This window comes from Carlito syrichta, unplaced genomic scaffold, assembly GCF_000164805.1.
Source record: "Carlito syrichta isolate Samal-C Ts95f unplaced genomic scaffold, Tarsius_syrichta-2.0.1 Scaffold306577, whole genome shotgun sequence".
Taxonomy (NCBI): Eukaryota; Metazoa; Chordata; class Mammalia; order Primates; family Tarsiidae; genus Carlito; species Carlito syrichta.
The window spans coordinates 908,060-926,698 of NW_007250673.1; the positions used below are offsets into that span (position 1 = coordinate 908,060).

Here is an 18,639-nt window from a genome sequence, read left to right on the forward strand (position 1 = left end):
ATTTATGTTTAAGGTAATTTCTAATAAGATGACATTTATTTCTACCATTTTGCTATTTATTTTTTATCTTTGGGATCTTGTTATTACTCTCCTCTATTACTGCCTTATTTTGTGAATAGGTGTTGTCTAAGGTACAATTTTAATGTCCTTGCTACTTTACCATATTTTTACTGGGATCAGGCGATCCTTCCGCCTCAGCCTTCCAAGTAGCTGGAACTATAGGCGCATGCTACCATGCCTGGCTAATTTTTTTTTTTTAATTGTAGAGACGATTTATTATTGTATTGGCCTTCCTGAGCCAACCCTCTAAGATTCTAGAACCCTCTGGGATTTTCCTGAATTTAGAGACTAGGGTAAGCCTAGTAACACACGTACTCCATAAGCCACCCACTGGCTTAACTCCTGTCTCCTGGGTACAAACCCTAGATGCCAGACTCTTTAGCACCAGAGAGGTGAAAACAAGACTAGGCTCCTGTGAGTACATTCAGTGTGACTCCTAATGGCTAGAGATTTTGATCCCATATAGCCTGGGGGTGAAGGAAACCTCCCACCCTACAGATACCCTTTTGATATAGAGACACTATGTGGGCCATAAAAGTCATTATTGGCAAAATACAAAATGTAGCTGTAACTTAAGTTCTATACAATGCTCTGCCAGTCACATAGTCAAGGTATAGGTACCAAGCACCCTGCACTTATAAAAGCGAACTGTAAAACTTGAATGATGAGTAAAACCATTTTAGAAAGGCCAAGAGCCAGGTTCTTCTCCCTGGATTCAAATTCAGAAGTAAACATCTTTCTACCAGTTCCCTTACTGTCAATTTATTGGTGTCAAGGGTTAGCAACCAAGCGTTACTCGAACTGTAACACTTAGAGCCAACTGTTGTCTCTGACAGCATACAGGTACAATCTAGGGTCTGTCTGATCTTTATCCTGGAAATTTTAGGCAGATATAACCATGGCTTAGCCACTCTAGGGAGAACCTCCGTGGATCCAGAGGGAATGCCCTGTTCCAACATGGCATTGGGGGAGTGGATGCTTTCTAACCCTCTGCTTCACACTCCTGGCTACCCACTCACCCATCCACCTCACTTCCTGCAAGAGGCTCCCACCTCTGCTTTTACTTGAACTCTTCCAGACTTAGCCTCAAGACTGAAGCACTTGTGCAGGTCCAGCTCTAGCCTGATCCTGGGAGAATCCATAAGACACTGAACTACCCAACAAGTAGCTTCAATCAAAGTTGTCAGTAATAGGCAGTAGATAAATAGGCATATTAACTGCATGATTAATAAATATATCTCCTACATAGTAAAAAAAAAAAAAAGTCAAATATTTTTGTAGAGATGGTTGCTTTGTTTCACTTTCTTAAGGGAAAAACACTAAAAACCATTTTTGGAGGGAGCTAGGTGTCTAAATAAGCTAAATAAACTATAATATGACACTATGCATAGTCTATCAGTCATATTCTCATATACTGATGACTTCCCCAAAATTATCATCTTTATTCTATGAACTAAGCTTGTGATAAAGGCTCAGTAGTCTATATTGTACATGAATGCATTTTTGCTATGTAAAATTACATAAATTAAAATTTTCTTTTTTGCATAAACTAATCAACAGTCTAGTCACTGTGTTCTGGGTTATCATAGCCCCTGCATGTAATTAGACCTGTTAACTGTGGCTTTCAGATTTCTGTCCAATAATGAGCTGGCTAACTGTCCATGATCCCAGATCATAGCAGGTCATATGAGTATTTCTGTTAGGCAGTTTGTCTCTTACTCTTCCCCATGATGAATAGGAGAACTAGAAGAAGCACAGTTTATTTAATAGAACCTGATTGTTCTGCAGATTAGAGCCCTGTCCAGTGGCAGATAGTAGAACCAACTGTGACCTCCCTTTATAGGACTGATGTGACTGTGTACTTACGTACCTAATATCATGTCACTCATAGCTCAAATGTTTGTGCCAGTGTTTAAGACTTGCTTCTACCTCTAATTAGTGTTTTTATTATGCAAATGCTATTTCTAGTCTGATTTGTTCCTAGAAGATTTATGAATAATCCATAGTGTTCAAATTTCTTCCTAGATCTGTTCTTTTGAACCACATGGCCAGAGAACATGCTTTCAACATTGGATTGCCAGACAACATTGTAAACTGCAAGGAATTTCTATGTACATTACAGAAAAAGCTTGACAAGTATGTATTGTTTTATGACACACTGCCTAAAACTGTTTTAATCTTGGACTCTGTTGTAAATTTTTTTTAATTAATTTAGCCCAGGTATGATGGTTCATGACTATAATTACAGCACTTAGGGAGACCAAGGTAGGAGAATTGCTTGAGCCCAGGCATTTGATACCAGCCTGGACAATATATCAAGACCCCATATCTACAAAAAATATATGTTTTTTCTTTTAATTAAAATCAGTTTAATAGTCAAGAATAGTTAAAGAAATGGAAATTTTTCATACTGGAATAGTTTACATTTTGTATGGCAACCCTTACTTTATTTAGATCATACTGCCTTTTAGTTTAAAAGAATTTTTTAAAATAGAATATTATATATACCAAAAATATACATACCATATAAGGCGTGTTATATAGGATATGAGGACTATGCTCACCACCCAGCCTAAGAAACAGAACATTATTAATTCCTTTGAACCTCCCTGTGTGCCTTTTCCCATTAGTATTTCTATAGAAACTGCTATTCTTAATTTTGGAATTATAATTCCTTTACTTTTCATTATATTTAAATATATATATATTTTGAGTTGGTGTCTTGCTCTGTTGCTCAGACTAGAGTGTGATGGTGTGATCATGGCTCACGTTGTAGCCTTGACCTCCTGGGCTCAGGCGATCCTTCCACTTCAGCTTTCCAAGTAGCTGAGGCTATAGGTATGTATCCCACACCTGACTAATGCTTTTGTGGAGACGAGGTCTCACTATGTTGCCTAAGCTGGTCTTAGACTCCTGGGCTTGAGCAGTCCTCCCCCACCACGGCCTCCCAAAGTGCTTTTCATTATAATTTTTCTACATATTTAGTAAAGTAAATATATTGTCAAATTAATGTATGTTATTTAGTTTTATGTGAGACATAGTAAAGAATGCATACTATATGCATTCTTCTGCCTGTTAGCTTGTATTCACGTTTGTATATGTAATGATACTTCATTGTCCCAAGGTCACATTCTAGCAGCCTTGGGTATCTAGAGCTTACTTAGCCTGTTGAAATAAGAAAGAAAATTCTCTAGGTCACCAAAATGACTCAAAACTCGATTCACTTTTCTTTCTAGGAAAGGGCCCAAGATTTTTTCTCTGAGAAACCAGAATACTAACAAATGTGATGTCTCAGCTCACAATATTTAAAGCAATAACATTTTAAATTTAAGAATTATCTGGCTGGGCTCGGTGGCTCAGCCTGTAATCCCAGCACTTTGGAAGGCCAAGGTGACTGGATTACCTGAGCCCGTGGGTTCGAGACGCGCCTGGGCAACTTGATGAGACATCATCTCTACAATAAATAAAAAATTAGCTGGGCCTAGAAGGCTGAGGCAGGACGCCAGAGCCCAGCAGGTCAAGGCTGCAGTGGCTGGGAGAATGCCACTGCATTCCAGTCTGGATGACAGTGAGACTCCAACTCAACAAAAAAAAAAAGAATTATCCAGTGATATAGATCAATTATAAAAAGTTCTTAAGTTCCAATATCAGTGGTATTAAAATGAGTCCCTTTACCCTTTTGTTAAATGACTATTTTCAAATTAAGACCAGATGTACTTTCTAGCGAGATTAGCAGTAATGAATATCCATAATCAGCTTATCACCTGTAAATTCTTTACTGTAGAAGAATACACTATAGAAGAATATTCTTATGCTAAAGAATAAATTCCATGGCATAAGAAATAGATGAAAAGGTGTTTAGTAGAGACTTTAAAAAATTGAAAATTGAAGCAGTAAGAGATTGCACTCATTTGAAAGTTTACATGGCCGGGCTCGGTGGCTCAGCCTGTAATCCCACGCCTTTGGGAGGCTGAGGTGAGCGGATTGCCTGAACCCGCGGGTTCGAGACCTGCCTGGGCAGCAAGACCTCATCTCTACAATAAAAAAAAAAAAAAAAAAATTAGCTGGGCGTGGTAGCACGCGCCTGTAATTCCGGCTACTCGGAAGGCTGAGGCGGAAGGATCGCCGGAGCCCAGCAGGTCGAGGCTGCGGTGGCCAGGAGCAGCCACTCCATTCTGGGCGACAGAGTGAGACTCCAACTCAAAAAAAAAAAAAAAAAAAAGAAAGTTTACATGTAAAAAGATTAGACCAACTCTGTGTGGCTCCAAAAAGTAGAACTCTCTACTTTCTACTGGGTAGAAGTTACAGGTAGTATCAATAGTCAAGGTTAGTATGAGAAAGACACTTTGCTAGTAATCTGTTCAAAACTGGAGGTAATCACTGCTTCATTAGTATTGAATTCAGTCAGTGGAAATATTCAAGAAGATGGTATATGAGAATAATAATAATAACAGCTTTTTATCTTATGCATATACATGAGTAAAATACCTAGCACAGTTCATAGCACACAGTAAGTATTCAAGTATTCAATAAACATATAAATGAAATTACCATCAAAATGCTCTAAAATGTAGTTATTATCTGCAGTTTAGAAATCAGAAAATTATAACAGAAGGGGAAAGTAACTTTCGTAAGTCCTATAGCCAGTTGGCACTGGAGCAAGGAATCAAACCCTGGAAATCAGCTCACGGGATATACCAAACCATGGACTATTTATACCAAACCACGGACTATTTATTTATGTATTTATTTGTTTTTGTAGAGACTGGGGTCTCACTATGTGGCCCAAGCTAGTCTCAAACTCCTGGGTTCAAGGGCTCCTCCCACCTTGGCCCCCCGTAGTGCTAGGATTACAGCATGAGCCATCACACCCAGCCATGTACTAATTATTATATACAATAGGGCAGTCAGTGATAGTCATCATTATAATTATTTGAAGACTATACTTACATTTTCATTTTAGAATATGTAATTTGATTTAGTAAAGCACCAAAATAACTTGAATGCTAGCTATCTTTGTCATAGTTTTAAGTAAATGTCCAAGTTGGCCAACTTAGCCCACTCCAAAATACACCACATTATGCCTTCTACAAACCCAAATGAATAAAATGAGGAGGAAATTCTGACAAGGATGGCACATCGCCTCTGAAGATTCTGCATGACCTAAAATGAGTAAATATAAAACAAGAGTAATAAAGGAATGTTGTAGGAACTATCCAGGAGACTTGTTTAATCTATCAGTATTTGTGTATTTCTTTTAGTTTGCAGTGCTTGTACTGTGAGAAGACCTTCAGGGATAAAAATACACTTAAAGATCACATGAGGAAAAAACAGCATCGTAAGATCAATCCTAAAAACAGAGAATATGACCAATTTTATGTCATCAATTATTTGGTAAGACTTTCTTTTCATAATATCAAGCTTGATTGCAGTACTGCAAACATAATCTTTCTAAGGGCCAACTAATATTTGAATAAGCAATTATTACAAAAATCAAAATGTAATTGAGGGACACATTCAAGCAGTCACTAGATTTAAAATGGTTAGTTTACAAAGCATTTGTAATATACAGAGGCCAGAAATTGGTTGGTTTACAAAGCATTTGTAATATACAGAGGCACTGGGATTTCTGAGCATTATTAAACTAAAATTCTCCCCTAAGAAGCAAGTTTACATGAGTAGTTACCCTCCCTGATAAAGGCAAAAGTACCCTTTGAGTCCTTCAGTCTTTTCTTGAAATGATGCAACTTCCTAGAGCAAGTGCTGCTTCAGGGCCCAGCCCAGTTCAGTAGGGAGTATACTTCAAGTGTCCGCGCTAAGAAATATTCAGCCACTGTAGCAATTTAATAGGTTTTCCTTCTGCGTCTCTTTTAAACTGGTATTCAAGAGCGTGGACTAGCGGAACATTATGTAACTGGAGGTGTTTACCTTTTAGAGGCTACTTCAAAGGGTCTGCTCACTCTTATTCTGCTGGCACTTTTTGAAAAGCATGATACTTCATTTTCTGGACATCAAGTAGTGTAATGTCAAAACTGAAATCATCTACCAGGGCCAGCTATCTCTAGATGAGCATGCAAGGTTGGAGTGCCCTCACAGTGCCCAGATTTGATGTGGTATGAATTATGGCTTGAGAAAAGTGCTTCAAGAGAATATAAAGGCCTTAATAACATATAAGATGAAAATTAAATTACAACCTTAGGGTAATATTGATAGAAGTCATTTTTTTAAACTATCAGCTATTTGACTACTTAGTAGGGGCCAGAAACTATCCTAGGTATTTACATTCAGCCATTTAATCTTAATCACATTCTTATGAGTCAGGTATTATCATTTAATTCATTTTATAGATTAGGAGACTGGGGCATAGAGAGGTTGAGTTATTTTCTCAAAGATAGGGCAAGTTATTTATCCTCTGCATCACTTTCCTTCATTTTTGCAGTTGAGATAATACTAGTACCTACATTTTATGCTTGGGGTTAGATTTTTTTGGTCAAGTAATGGTGATGAATTCATAATGATCTACTCACCCTCCCTTGCCAATTTTCTTTGTAACAAAACAAAGACTAAGCCAAGGCCAAAGTAAAGCCAACTTTAATCTGCCCCACAACTTAGCCTTCCTAATTCTGTATACATTCCCACTGAGATAAATAGCAACAACAGTAAGAATGTTGAACAGAAAAAAATCTAAAATGTTTTATGATGCCTTAGCATTATGGAAATTATGTAAACACTTTTGAAAAGGATTGAAAAAGACCGTTGACTTCTCTAAAGATGTACAGGTGTCCTACACGAGAGAAGTGTTTCCAAAGATACCAACATTAATACCATTCTAGGAATATTTTAAGGGTTAATGTGGTATATTTAAAGTATAGTAATGCATAGAATAAGATATCAAAAAAACTGTTCCAAATACTAATGGTGTATAGTTAGAGAAAAACAAAGGCCAGTAATTTCTCAGCATGTTAGTTTTATTTCGGAACCCATTAGTGGATATTATTTAATATGAAGAACATGAAGAATTAACCATCAATGTAAAGAATAAATTCTAAAATTTTTTTTAAGCCATGAATAATGACAATGTTCTATTATTTAAAGAAAAAAGAATGAGATAGATTAACTGCTTATTCCTCTGAGGGAAAAGACAGAAGAATTGTTTTATCAGTAGTCAGTGTCTGTACATTCATTTCATTGACTTCATACATTCTGCGTACATTTGAGTGCCATCCAGGTATCAGATGATGGAACAGAAAGAAAAATATTGTAGGCAGGAGAAGGATTTGTGTCACCGCAGTTCAGAAAGTGGTATGGGAGACAGACATGTAAACGCACTAGTCTGAGCACCTTGTAATGGTGCATGCAAAGTCAGCATTTGACGCTTCCTATATATACCTGCAATAATTGAGTTGTCCACACACACAGTTCCTCACCGCCACTTCAACACCTGTAGAATCTCCAGGACAGCAGTGATGGGAATGTTCAGGAAGTTCTTGGGAAGAGGCATTCTAACAACCATCAAAGGCAGGAAAGCCAGGGGCAAAGAAGCTGTTTTGGGCTTTCTTCTGAGCTCAGCAAACTGACAGATTCCTTATTCCTTCTTAGGTGAGATAATTTCCATGTTTAATAATTCATATCAGTATGAATAACAGACTTGCAAATATATTAAAGGTTTTTTGCATAATCTGGGTTATCTAAATTCTTAATTTGTTTTCTCACAAACAAAAGGTTTCAATGGAGAATGGGGATGTTAGAGGCCAAGGTGCTGGTTAATTTCACATCCAGATGCCCCTGCCTCAGAGGGTAACATGCTGTCTAGCATCCCAAAGGCTTCGGCAATGGATTCCTAAGGTGCTCCTGTTTCAAACCCTGAGTTTTTCTAAAGGAAACTAGCTTTTGCTTTGGTTCTTTTATTCTCATTTTTTGATTTGTTTTTTTATTCTTAAAGTATACAAAACTACTTTACAACAAAAGTAGACACTTATTTTCCATAGTTTTATTATAGTTCTTGCTAATGAAATGATTTATTTACTTTTGAAAAGCACTCTTCTTTCTCTGTCTTTGACGAGGTTTTGTGTAAGCACACGTTAGTGTGTATGTATCAGGGCAAAGGGGGTGCTTGATGAAGGGAATCTTTTATGTCCATGTTTTTTTCCACCCTCTCATTGCTCAAAAACCATCTGATGCAGGGACTTGAGGGGGTGTTCTGAACATCTTTACTGATATGTCTTCCAAACTTTGTTTTTCTTGTGTTCTTTGCTTTCATGACATGATTCATTAGCAAGCACAGTGTCTTAATTAGAGTTATGTGCTTTGTTTTATTTTGTTTTTTTATTCTCTTCAGGTCTTGTTCCTACAATAAATCATATATTTAACTGAACTAAAGCAGAACACTCTAGAAAAGTCTGGGCCACTGTCACATGCAAATTGCTTATTTTCTAAATACTAATAAATATAGATATCCATTTTCCTTTCAAGTGTGCTAAATGGGTATGCTGCATTGCTTAGCTAAATCCCTACATATTATACTGAACACTGAGGAAGTCATAAGATGCTGCTTTGAGTTTAGGAATTTGACAGTGAAAGATATTTTTTGTTACTTTTGGCTCAAAACATTTATTGATAAGCAACATTTGCCCCTATCACTCAGAATGCTAAAATCATAGAAGGCCCATTCTTGAATAATATCTTGCAACAGCAAAAGCATGACCTTAAGTCCAAGTCAGAGAAACCTAGCAAGGCATGAAATATTTCATTCATTGCCAAAAATTCTAACAAAGATTCTGTTGGAAGTGTTGAAGCTATTCTTGGTGTTCTGTAATGAGGTTCAGACACTTCATGAGGACTCTAGGAAGTACATTCTAGAGTCCAAATTAACTGTCTCTAATGACGTTAGGTTAGATCTCTCTGTCTGATTATATGCATCATTTAGCTGATAGATCATGACAGCTTCAAAACCTCTCATTAAGTTGATGAATGATGGATTTTCTTTCTCTCCCTAAATCATAATGGCACTCGTAGTTCTTTGTTTTCAGCTAAATGAATACCTTGATTTAGAAAAAAAGTTCATAATTGAGTGAATTTTGGTTGTGTTTTTTCAAAGTAAGGATATTCGACAACAAAGATATCTGTACTTGTAGCAGGTCAGGTGGACTTGATCCTAACCATAGTTTAGTTGCTTGAAAGGGTGTCTATTAATGTTGCTATGTCCTCTCTTTGGTACACTGTCTACTTTTGCATGTCGCAGTGGGAAGATTGGGTGGAGAGAGAAGACAGGACAAGAAGGAAGGAAGACATAACTCTAGGGAGAGAAGAAAAATGGTTGGGCAAAATGAAATCATTCCTGTCATCATCCCATAAAATTTTGCTAACACCATGACTAGGTTTGCCAGACATAGCCCCCAAAAGGTGGAACTTTTCCACTGACTGGGAGGGACTTGAGTGAGTATTGTAGTACCTACTTATGCCAGTGCTATGTGCTTTGTAGATATTAACTCATCTAATCACCTTAGAAAGACCTTTTGAGATAGGATCTAAATTGGCCTCAAATGTGTAGATTTTTTAAAGTTAGAATTTAACTCAAAGTACTTTCTAGTGCCCATTGTATGCCAGGCTTGTTATTGCTAGAAATATAGTGAACAAAGGCTATGCCCTCACGGTCATTCTAGTAGGGGAGATGGATAGCAAATAAGAAGACAAGTAGGTATGCAGAATGATTCAGGTAGTGATCCATGCTTTGAGGAAAAGTAAAGCATGATAGAGGAATAAAAAGCAACTTGGAAGAGGGATGTTTTATTAGGCGAAGTAGTTAGAGAAAAACTGCAAAAAGACAAGACTGGCTGGGGCAAATTGATAAAGGGAAAAAGTGATGGGAAATAAGGATGGAGAGGGAGTTTGGGGCTAGGATGGAGGTCGAACTCACGGCGAGGACTCTGGATGGTGTTCTCAGAACGATGGCAAGCCAGGGTTGGTTTCATACAAACAGGGAAGTCCTTCAGAAAGATCAGTGCAGCTGCTGTGTGGGGACTGAATAGAAAGAGTCCATCAGGAGGCTGTTCAGGGACTCCACCAGTAGATAGAGGTGATTTCAAAACAAAACAAAACAAAAAAACACCCCCAAGAGATTCTAATATGCATCCAGAATTGAGAACACTGATTTAAATGTAACAGAAAAGAACTTGATTGAAAGGACATAGCTGCTTCTCGAAAAAGAAAAACATATTAAAAGCATTTTGGGATATGTCCTTCCTTATCACTGAAATCAAAAATTTAATACCATATGCTTCTGGGCTGAGGATGGGGCTGCGTCTCAATAAACCCATCATAAATTGAAAATATTGTAAGGTTTCGATTTAGGATATTTTCAACTTATGATGTGTGTATCAGAAAATTCTTAAGTCAAGGAACATGCAGATTGCATATTGCTTTTACACCTTTATAAAGTCAAAAAATCATTGAGTCAAACTATCATTGGGAACTATCTGTATATCTTACTTATGTTATTTTAAACCATTTCAGGGATTTTTTTGGTTTATTTTGGGGGGTTAATTTTTGAGGGCTTTTTTTAAGTTCTGTGTATATTTTCTCTCTTCTTTCTCCTCTTCCCCTCAATCTCTCTAATATCTTTGTTTTTTCTACAAAGGAACTTGGAAAATCATGGGAGGAAGTTCAGTTGGAAGATGATCGGGAATTACTAGACCATCAGGAAGAGTAAGACTTGTTATTGCTCCTTTTTTTTTTTTTTTTTTTTTTTTTTGAGTCAGGGTCTCACTCTGTCACTACACTACAGGTGTGAGCCTGTACACCCAGCCATATTGCTGCTAATTAATGACGGTGGCAGTATTTCAAGAGTAGGAAGACAGTGCGTTAGGTTGGCTTAAAATTATCATTATGAAGAAGGAGCACAGAAAGAAAGAAAACCTCTTCTCTGAATCATCCATCCTTTCATGTAATGTGGCAAAAACTTGAATTCAAAATAGCTATGACTTAAAAATCACTGTTACCAACTAAATTAAAGCTACTAATTGAACACACAAATAATATATAATTCAGAGAAAAATACAATCCAAAGTGCTTTGCATACTCATCTAATGCTCAGACCTTGAAGTGATATCTTTGAACTCTCCGTGGTGCTGCCATCAGAATAGAGAATGTAACTGAATTGAAGTTAATCCTGTTCTGTGTTCTTCTCACCAATGACTAACTTAAAACATCCATTGTAAGCTTGAGAAGTGTTCTTTTCAGCCTACAAAGATCCCGTTTTTCATCCCCTTCAGTCAAAGCTCTCCAGTCTTTTTTCTCTCCCAGGATTTGAATTTTTATTATTTTAATAGTGAAGTAAAGCCCACAGTTGGAAAGTTGCCATTTGTTATATTTCTTTGATGTGTATTAGATTCAAGCAGAGTTCTCCAGATGAGAATAAAAACATTCCCTTTTCATTAAGATATTCTAGTTAGAATATTTAATGAGTGAATGTTGAAGTTTTAATAACAAAAAGGTTATGAATAGTCATAGCTGTGACCTGGAGCAAATGGACTGGTGACGCCCTCCTGGATGGATAGAGTTAGGGAAGGTATTTCCTGTTTTCTAACAGGGAAAATTCTGTATGAATCACGTTAGATTGAGCTTCAAAGTCACATCCATGATGAAACTTGCCATGAAAAATTCTCTCATTGGAGTTTGAATGGATAGTCTTCAACTCTACATCTCTTCTCTACTAGCAGTTTTCCTGGTCTGGACATGACAAGGAGTTGGCAGTATTTCAAAAAATAAATGTAAGGAAGGGGAAAAGTGATAAAAAAGGATCGTGTGTGCTTTTTGAGTTATTGTCTACCACTAGATTTAACACTTGCCCCATTTTAAAAGATCAGTATTTCTCTCATGAAAGATACATGGCTTTCCTTTTTAAAATAAACTGTTTATCTTGCAGAAACACACTCCCATCATCACACCTCACAGCATATGCACTTAGTGGTTGTGGTTAATGAGAGAACATCACATCTTTGCAAATTAAACTTTGTTGTCTCAGGATGCCATTGCTCTGATTTGGTGCTCAGAAGAAAGGCAAATAGGAGAAAATGGAACAGCACCTGTTCGCTATTTATATGAATTTCATGGTACTGCTTTGAATTCCAAAAGCTGTATCAGAAAGCCATAATATGATGTGACAGTCTTTACCATAATGTCAAAGTTGAAAGAGATCAGCAGAGTTTCCTAGGATGGAGAAAGTAGTTCCAAGTCACTCTGTAGTACATTCTCTTAAGGAAGGGAATCTGTTTTCTGCTCTCTTTTTTAAACCAGTGACTGGTCTGACTGGGAAGAACACCCTGCCTCTGCAGTCTGCTTATTTTGTGAAAAGCAAGCAGAAACAATTGAGAAATTGTATGTCCACATGGAGGTAAGATACTCTTATGTATTTGAATTTTATTTTATTCTGACAGGAGGAAGGGTTAATTATTGCACCCTCATCTGCTTGTACTTGAGTTCTTCTATCACTATCCCATTCTAAACATGCTCTAGGCATCGCAGAAGAGACAGGCAAGGTCTGTCTGGGAGAACCTGGGCTTGGGGCAATTTAACTAGTGCAACTGACTGGTCCTTGCTGAGCTGTTGGTGTGGGATCTCACAGACCACTGAAGCCATCCCACCTCGAGATGCTTACAAAAGCATTCTGGCTCAGAAGATCAGATCTGCAACCATGATTAACAGTACCCAGGATATAGACAGGTTCTGGTCTTTTTTCCAGTGCTTCCAGTGCCAATGAATCAAGAGCAAGAAGGGAGGATGTTGCCATTTACAAGCCCCTGAGGGAATAGTGGAGAGGGGATGGGTAGGTAGGGTGCAGGTTTCCTTAAGGTACCAGGATTTAGAGAGAAGAAATGTTGAAGCATTCCTAGTCTGTGCTTTTCCTTCTGGGCACCATTTTTTATGTTTAAATGAAGCCTGAAGCTAGGAATCTAAACCTTTATTCACCCTGCTATACCTGAGAGATGCCACATACCCTACACCTATAATGTGGGACACTGGGGGAAGGAAGGGGAACCTTTAATGATTCATAACAGTATTGCAGCTTGGAGGTAGAGGGTGAAATATAGAAAAATATTCCTGGATAATGCTGATAATCTCTCCCTCCCCTCCCTGCCACCCCCGCCCCCCACCAACTCCCCAACCAGTCATGGACTGTATTCCTCTCTTTTACTCACTGTTACTCCATCTTTTACTCACTGTTACTCCACCCTCATTCAGAAACACTATTCTTAGTAAAATAAGGACCTAGAAGGTGTTCAACGGCCATGAGCATTTACCTTCATTTTAGTTTCTCTGAAACAGTTAGCATTAGTATGTGTGTGTAATTTCCTATGTTTAAATTTAATTTATAATATCTTACTGTCTTTGTATTGATGGTAACCTTAGCACTCTATCCTGTCTAGGGTCCTCAGGTACAGGTGTCCTTAATCTCTACTCAGTCACTGTCAGTGATGACATACAATGAATTCCTGACCATCCTGCATATGGTGCTACACTCCATGCCATCACAGTGAGTTAGGTGGTCATTAACCTCTGTGAGCTTGTAAATTGAAAGATTTACACAGGCACACAATTGCAGGAGTCTAATAAAAAAATATTTTTTAAGTCTCTACATTATGAAAATCAAAAGGAAGTGTGATTTATGAGAAGAACTGAATGAAAAGAAGCTTTCGAGTTTAAACAGTGTATTTGACAGCATAATACAAAAAGCAGAATTTGTCAAATTGTCTATCTGCTTGTAGAACAAAGAATCCATCACTCTAGCTCAGAGGCCTGGTACAATAGAGCCACATCTTACCTACACCTCTGTCAGACTGCAGAGTACATACATAGACATCCACACTTTTATAAGACAGCAGAATCAGCCATTGTAAATTGTAAAAACTATAGATATAAGCTGTGAATAGTTAAAATGTTTAACTGATTAACATGACTTATTTGGATTGTGCTTTAAAAAGAAGTAGGATGTGGAGGGAAGTAGTCAGAAGATTTCCAAAGCAAAAGATGATGGACTTTGAGTGTCTCAAGTACTCAAATTCCTTTGAATAAACTGTAACTTCAGCCTGAACAATTAAATAATGCATGTGCTTACACATGTATTCATTCCTTTTTTAGGATGCACACAAATTTGATCTTCTCAAAATAAAGTCAGAACTTGGTAAGTTTTATTTGGAATTTTTTTCCTATGATACTGCATTTTTATAAACCATCCTGTAAATTATGCCTATGTTCTGCAATTGTGATTGGACAGTGCACTGCAAAAATGTGACTTTATGCAGATGATCTTAACAGAACTCTGTAAAGCAGTGATTTTGAACAATCACAGTTAAATATGGTTTTTGGTTTCATATACTTCTTTTGTCTTACATATATAACTGCTTCAAGTAAAATACAATTTCATTATTAATATCTATCATAAAGTGGAGAAGTTTATTAGAAAGAGCATGGGTTGCGAAGTTAGACTAGAGTTCATATTTCAGCTCCAGCACTCACCAGCTATAAGACATTGGGCCTCAGGTCAGAAAAATGTTATGAGTAGTGAATAATGTATGTAAAACACCTACTACACTGCTTGGCAGTACAGCTAGAACTATCATTCTGTATCACCACAACAGAAGGACTTGAGGCATTAAGGCATAAACAGATCTAAAACAGTAAAATGGCCACTTCTGGTTTCTCACTCAACTCAGTTGCTACCCTTCTAGTCTCTTGAATTTGTCATCTTGCTGCTCTTATAAACATATAGATACATTAGCTTCGTAGTCAGGAGCATGGGCTCTGCAGCCAACAGCCTGGTATCAAATCCAGGCTCTCCCACTTACTGACTATTCAACCTTAAACAATTTCCTAATATGTAATGTAGACATGAGAATACAACCTATTTAATAGGGTTTTTTCAGATTAAGTGTATTAATACAATTGAAAAATGATTAGAATAGCACCTAGCACATACGCCCAAATAAATATCAGTTGTTATTGTTTTTTTGGTTTGTTTGTTTGTTTGTTTTTGAGTTGGAGTCTCACTCTGTCGCCCAGACTGGAGTGCAGAGACCGCTCCCGGCCACCGCAGCCTCGACCTGCTGGGCTCCGCAATCCTTCTGTCTCAGCCTTCCAAGTAGCTGGAATTACAGGTGTGTGCTAACATGCCTGGCTAATTTTTGGTTTGTTGTAAAGATGAGGTCTCGCCAACTTGCCCAGGTGGGTCTCGAACCTGTGGGCTCAGTCAATCCACTCACCTCAGCCTCCCAAAGGTGCGGGATTACAGGCTGAGCCACCGAGCCCAGCTTGTTATGTTTGATACCCATTATTATGCTTTATGATTGCACTTCTTCAGCGGGTTTGATAAAGATAAGTAGCTCCTTTAAGAAATTATAACAGTGAGAAAATGTGTCTGACCAGTCTAGACAGTGATTCTGTATACTGTGATTTAGGGTTAAATTTCTATCAGCAAGTGAAACTGGTCAATTTCATTCGGAGACAAGTTCACCAATGTAGATGTTATGGCTGTCATGTGAAGTTCAAATCCAAAGCAGACTTAAGGACTCACATGGAAGAAACTAAACACACTTCGCTGCTTCCTGAAAGAAAGATGTGGGATCAGTTGGAGTAAGTACTGCTCAGACAGATGTGCACTTCTTTGCTCCATCTCCCTTGTTTTGTCCCTTTATTTAATTTCTTTAAACTTAAAAAAAATGAATAGACATATAGTTAAAAGTAAAATTCTCCAAAAAGCTTAGTTTTTAAATGATCCCTCTCTTACAAATGAAAACAACTGTTTTAGAATTTGTGGCATGGAGATAGATACATATGTTGATAAAGAAGTAGGCCTAGATTTTTAATTATATCTTGTTAACAAAATATTGTAAATATCTTTTCATAGCCAATATATATTTTTGGGGGTTTTTTTGTTTGTTTTTGAGTCAGGGTCTTAGTCTGTCACCCAGGCTAGAGTGCAGTGTCACAATCTTATCTCATGCCAGCCTAAACCTCCTGGGCTCAGGCAATTCTTCTGTCTCAGCCTTCTGAGAAGCTGAGACTACAAGCAAGTGCCACCATGCCCAGGTAATTTTTTCATTTTTTGGTAGAGATTAGGTCTTGCCATGTTGCCTCGGCTGGTCTAGAACTCCTGAGCTCAAGCGACCGTCCTACCTTAGCCTCCCAAAGTGCTGGGATTACAGTTGTGAGCCACCACACCCAGCCTGTTGGATCATTTTTAATGATTGCCAAATCCCATTGTATGGTTATAACCCTAATTTGTTTTATACTTCTTGCTATTATAAATACTCATACAATGAATATCCATGTGCCTACATTTTTGTACACTTATCCCATTATTTCATTTAGGCAAACTCCTAGAAATAAAATTACTGTGTCAAAGGGTATGCTGGAGCTTTTGGTATATAGTTTGAATCCTGGCACTTTAAAAACATTAAGCAGTTGGTCATCTGGTATGTACCTACTGAGGTGTTGTCAGTCCAACCCTTCTGGACTAGTTCTCACATCATTCTGGATAACCTCTGCCGAAGGAACTCAGGAGATTATAGAGTGATAGCTGCCCAGAGGTTCCTCTGTTCCTAGGGAATGTGAAGTCAGGCTCCCCATAAATCCAACCAAAAAGCACTAGCTTTTCCCCTTCAGGAAAATCCCAAATTTCTGAGAGCAAAAGTCAGCCCTGGATTGAACTGGTTCCCTGTTCCTATAATCCTTTTTACAGAGATTCAAATCTTTAGTGGTACTCCAGAAGCAGCTCCATAGTGTATTCAGAGAAGGAACCAGAATAACAAACTTAAACTTCTATAAATGTTTTATTTTGTGATCACCTAGGGTGAAGGAGCCTATAATGATTAGATTGGAAAACAAAACACATGGGAAAACATAATTGTTTTCATCAAGTATTTGAAGAATTTGTGTTTGAGAATATAATTATATTTGAATTTTGTTAACCTATAGGGAAGAACTAGGACGTTTGAGTAGAAGTGAGAGGGGTGCCATTTTCAGCTTCATTTGAGGAAGTATTATCTAAAACTAGAGCTGCCCAGTACTGGAGGAGGCTACCTTTGAAGATAGTGTGTTTCTTATCATGGTAGTTTATCAAGCAGAGGCTGAATGACTAGCTAGCCAGAATATTAGATTCAGTAAGGCTCGTGTCAGCCAGTAAAGGTCAAAGTGAAAGAAACTCAGACGTTGCCTCCAATATAGCCTTTGCAAAATGTTTTGAATTGTTGTCAAGAAAATCTAGCAAAATTATATGTATATTCAGCTGGCTGGAATTTTCTGGACAATTTGTTAGTTTGGGTATTTAATGCTATGTATCTGTGGTTGTTTTCAGGTATTATTTTCCAACCTATGAAAATGACACTCTCCTGTGTACGCTGTCGGACAGTGAAAGTGACCTGACAGCTCAGGAACAAAATGAAAATGTTCCCATCATCAGTGAAGATACATCTAAACTGCATGCTTTGAAACAAAGCAGTATTTTGAACCAGATACTACTACGAGAATGCTTGAAAAACTAGAAGAAACTACCACAGAAGCAGTTTTTTATGTTTTTCTCCTATGAGACAGACATGAAAGAATACAGTAGTTTAAATTTGAACATCGGCAAAGGATTAGTCCTTGGTGAAATAAACTTTTCAAAACTGAATGTCTCTTCAAAAACAAAGTAGAAAACTAAAACGAAGACTTTTTGTATTTGAGCTATAAAATGTTATTGTGTGATCATCTTAAATAATCTCATCTCATTAAACTTATAATGAGTTACAAAGAAATGAAGTGTTCAAATTATTTATCAACCTGATTTTTAACTAGTAGATTCAGTTTTCTCCCTGCAGGACTTCTTCATTCAACAAGTTACAAAATTCGAATGTGCTTTCTGTATCATATTAGGTGAACTGTGAATGTAGTGACCAAAAGAAAAGCCACAGAAGAAAGAAAAAAATGGTCAAAGACCTTGATAATGAGCAAATCGGACACTATTTTAGAATAATCAAGAACTGGCTATATTATCATTATTGCTTTCTGCCATTATTGCTTTTTGCTTTCATTGTTGCTAGACTCCCTAGAAATGGACATCAAGCCAATTAACTTCACTTTTCTCTGCAGTGTATCATTAACAGATAGGTACCATCTTTTAAAAATATGACCACAAAACCATTATGACACCTAACAAAATTAACAATAATTTTTTTATATCATCTGTTTTCAGTTTTCCCCAGTTGTACCAAAATTTCTTCTTTACAATATTATAGCTCCATAACTGATAAATATTGTGTGCCTCCTGATAAGATGCACTGAGGAGAACAGAACATTACTTGTGTGAATTTATACCAAAAATGTATAACCTGTCAAAAGAAGAAACAGTCAAACCCAAGTTGAAGTATAGTCTACAAAATAATTGACCATTGACCTTTACTCCTTAAAAATCTTAAAATCATTTTTTAAAAAAGACTGAAAAAGTATTTTAGATTACAGAGGGCTAGTGATAGCACAACGTAATTCTTGATTGGATGCTGGACCAATATTTTGCTATAAAAGACATTAGTGGGACAGTTGGCCAAA

General features: G+C 37.3%; 1 protein-coding gene across 1 annotated transcript in view; it reads left to right on the forward strand.

Annotated features, from left to right (window-relative positions):
* Positions 1 to 17,849, forward strand: part of ZNF277 (zinc finger protein 277) — a 129,918-nt gene extending 112,069 nt beyond the window's left edge. The window contains exons 6-12 of the mRNA XM_008063090.1: positions 2,086 to 2,196; positions 5,322 to 5,454; positions 10,697 to 10,764; positions 12,355 to 12,451; positions 14,197 to 14,239; positions 15,513 to 15,687; positions 17,411 to 17,849. Of these exons, the coding sequence (XP_008061281.1) occupies positions 2,086 to 2,196; positions 5,322 to 5,454; positions 10,697 to 10,764; positions 12,355 to 12,451; positions 14,197 to 14,239; positions 15,513 to 15,687; positions 17,411 to 17,597 (814 nt within the window). The 3' untranslated portion in view covers positions 17,598 to 17,849. The remainder of the gene's footprint in view (positions 1 to 2,085; positions 2,197 to 5,321; positions 5,455 to 10,696; positions 10,765 to 12,354; positions 12,452 to 14,196; positions 14,240 to 15,512; positions 15,688 to 17,410) is intronic.
* The last annotated feature ends 790 nt before the right edge of the window (positions 17,850 to 18,639 follow it).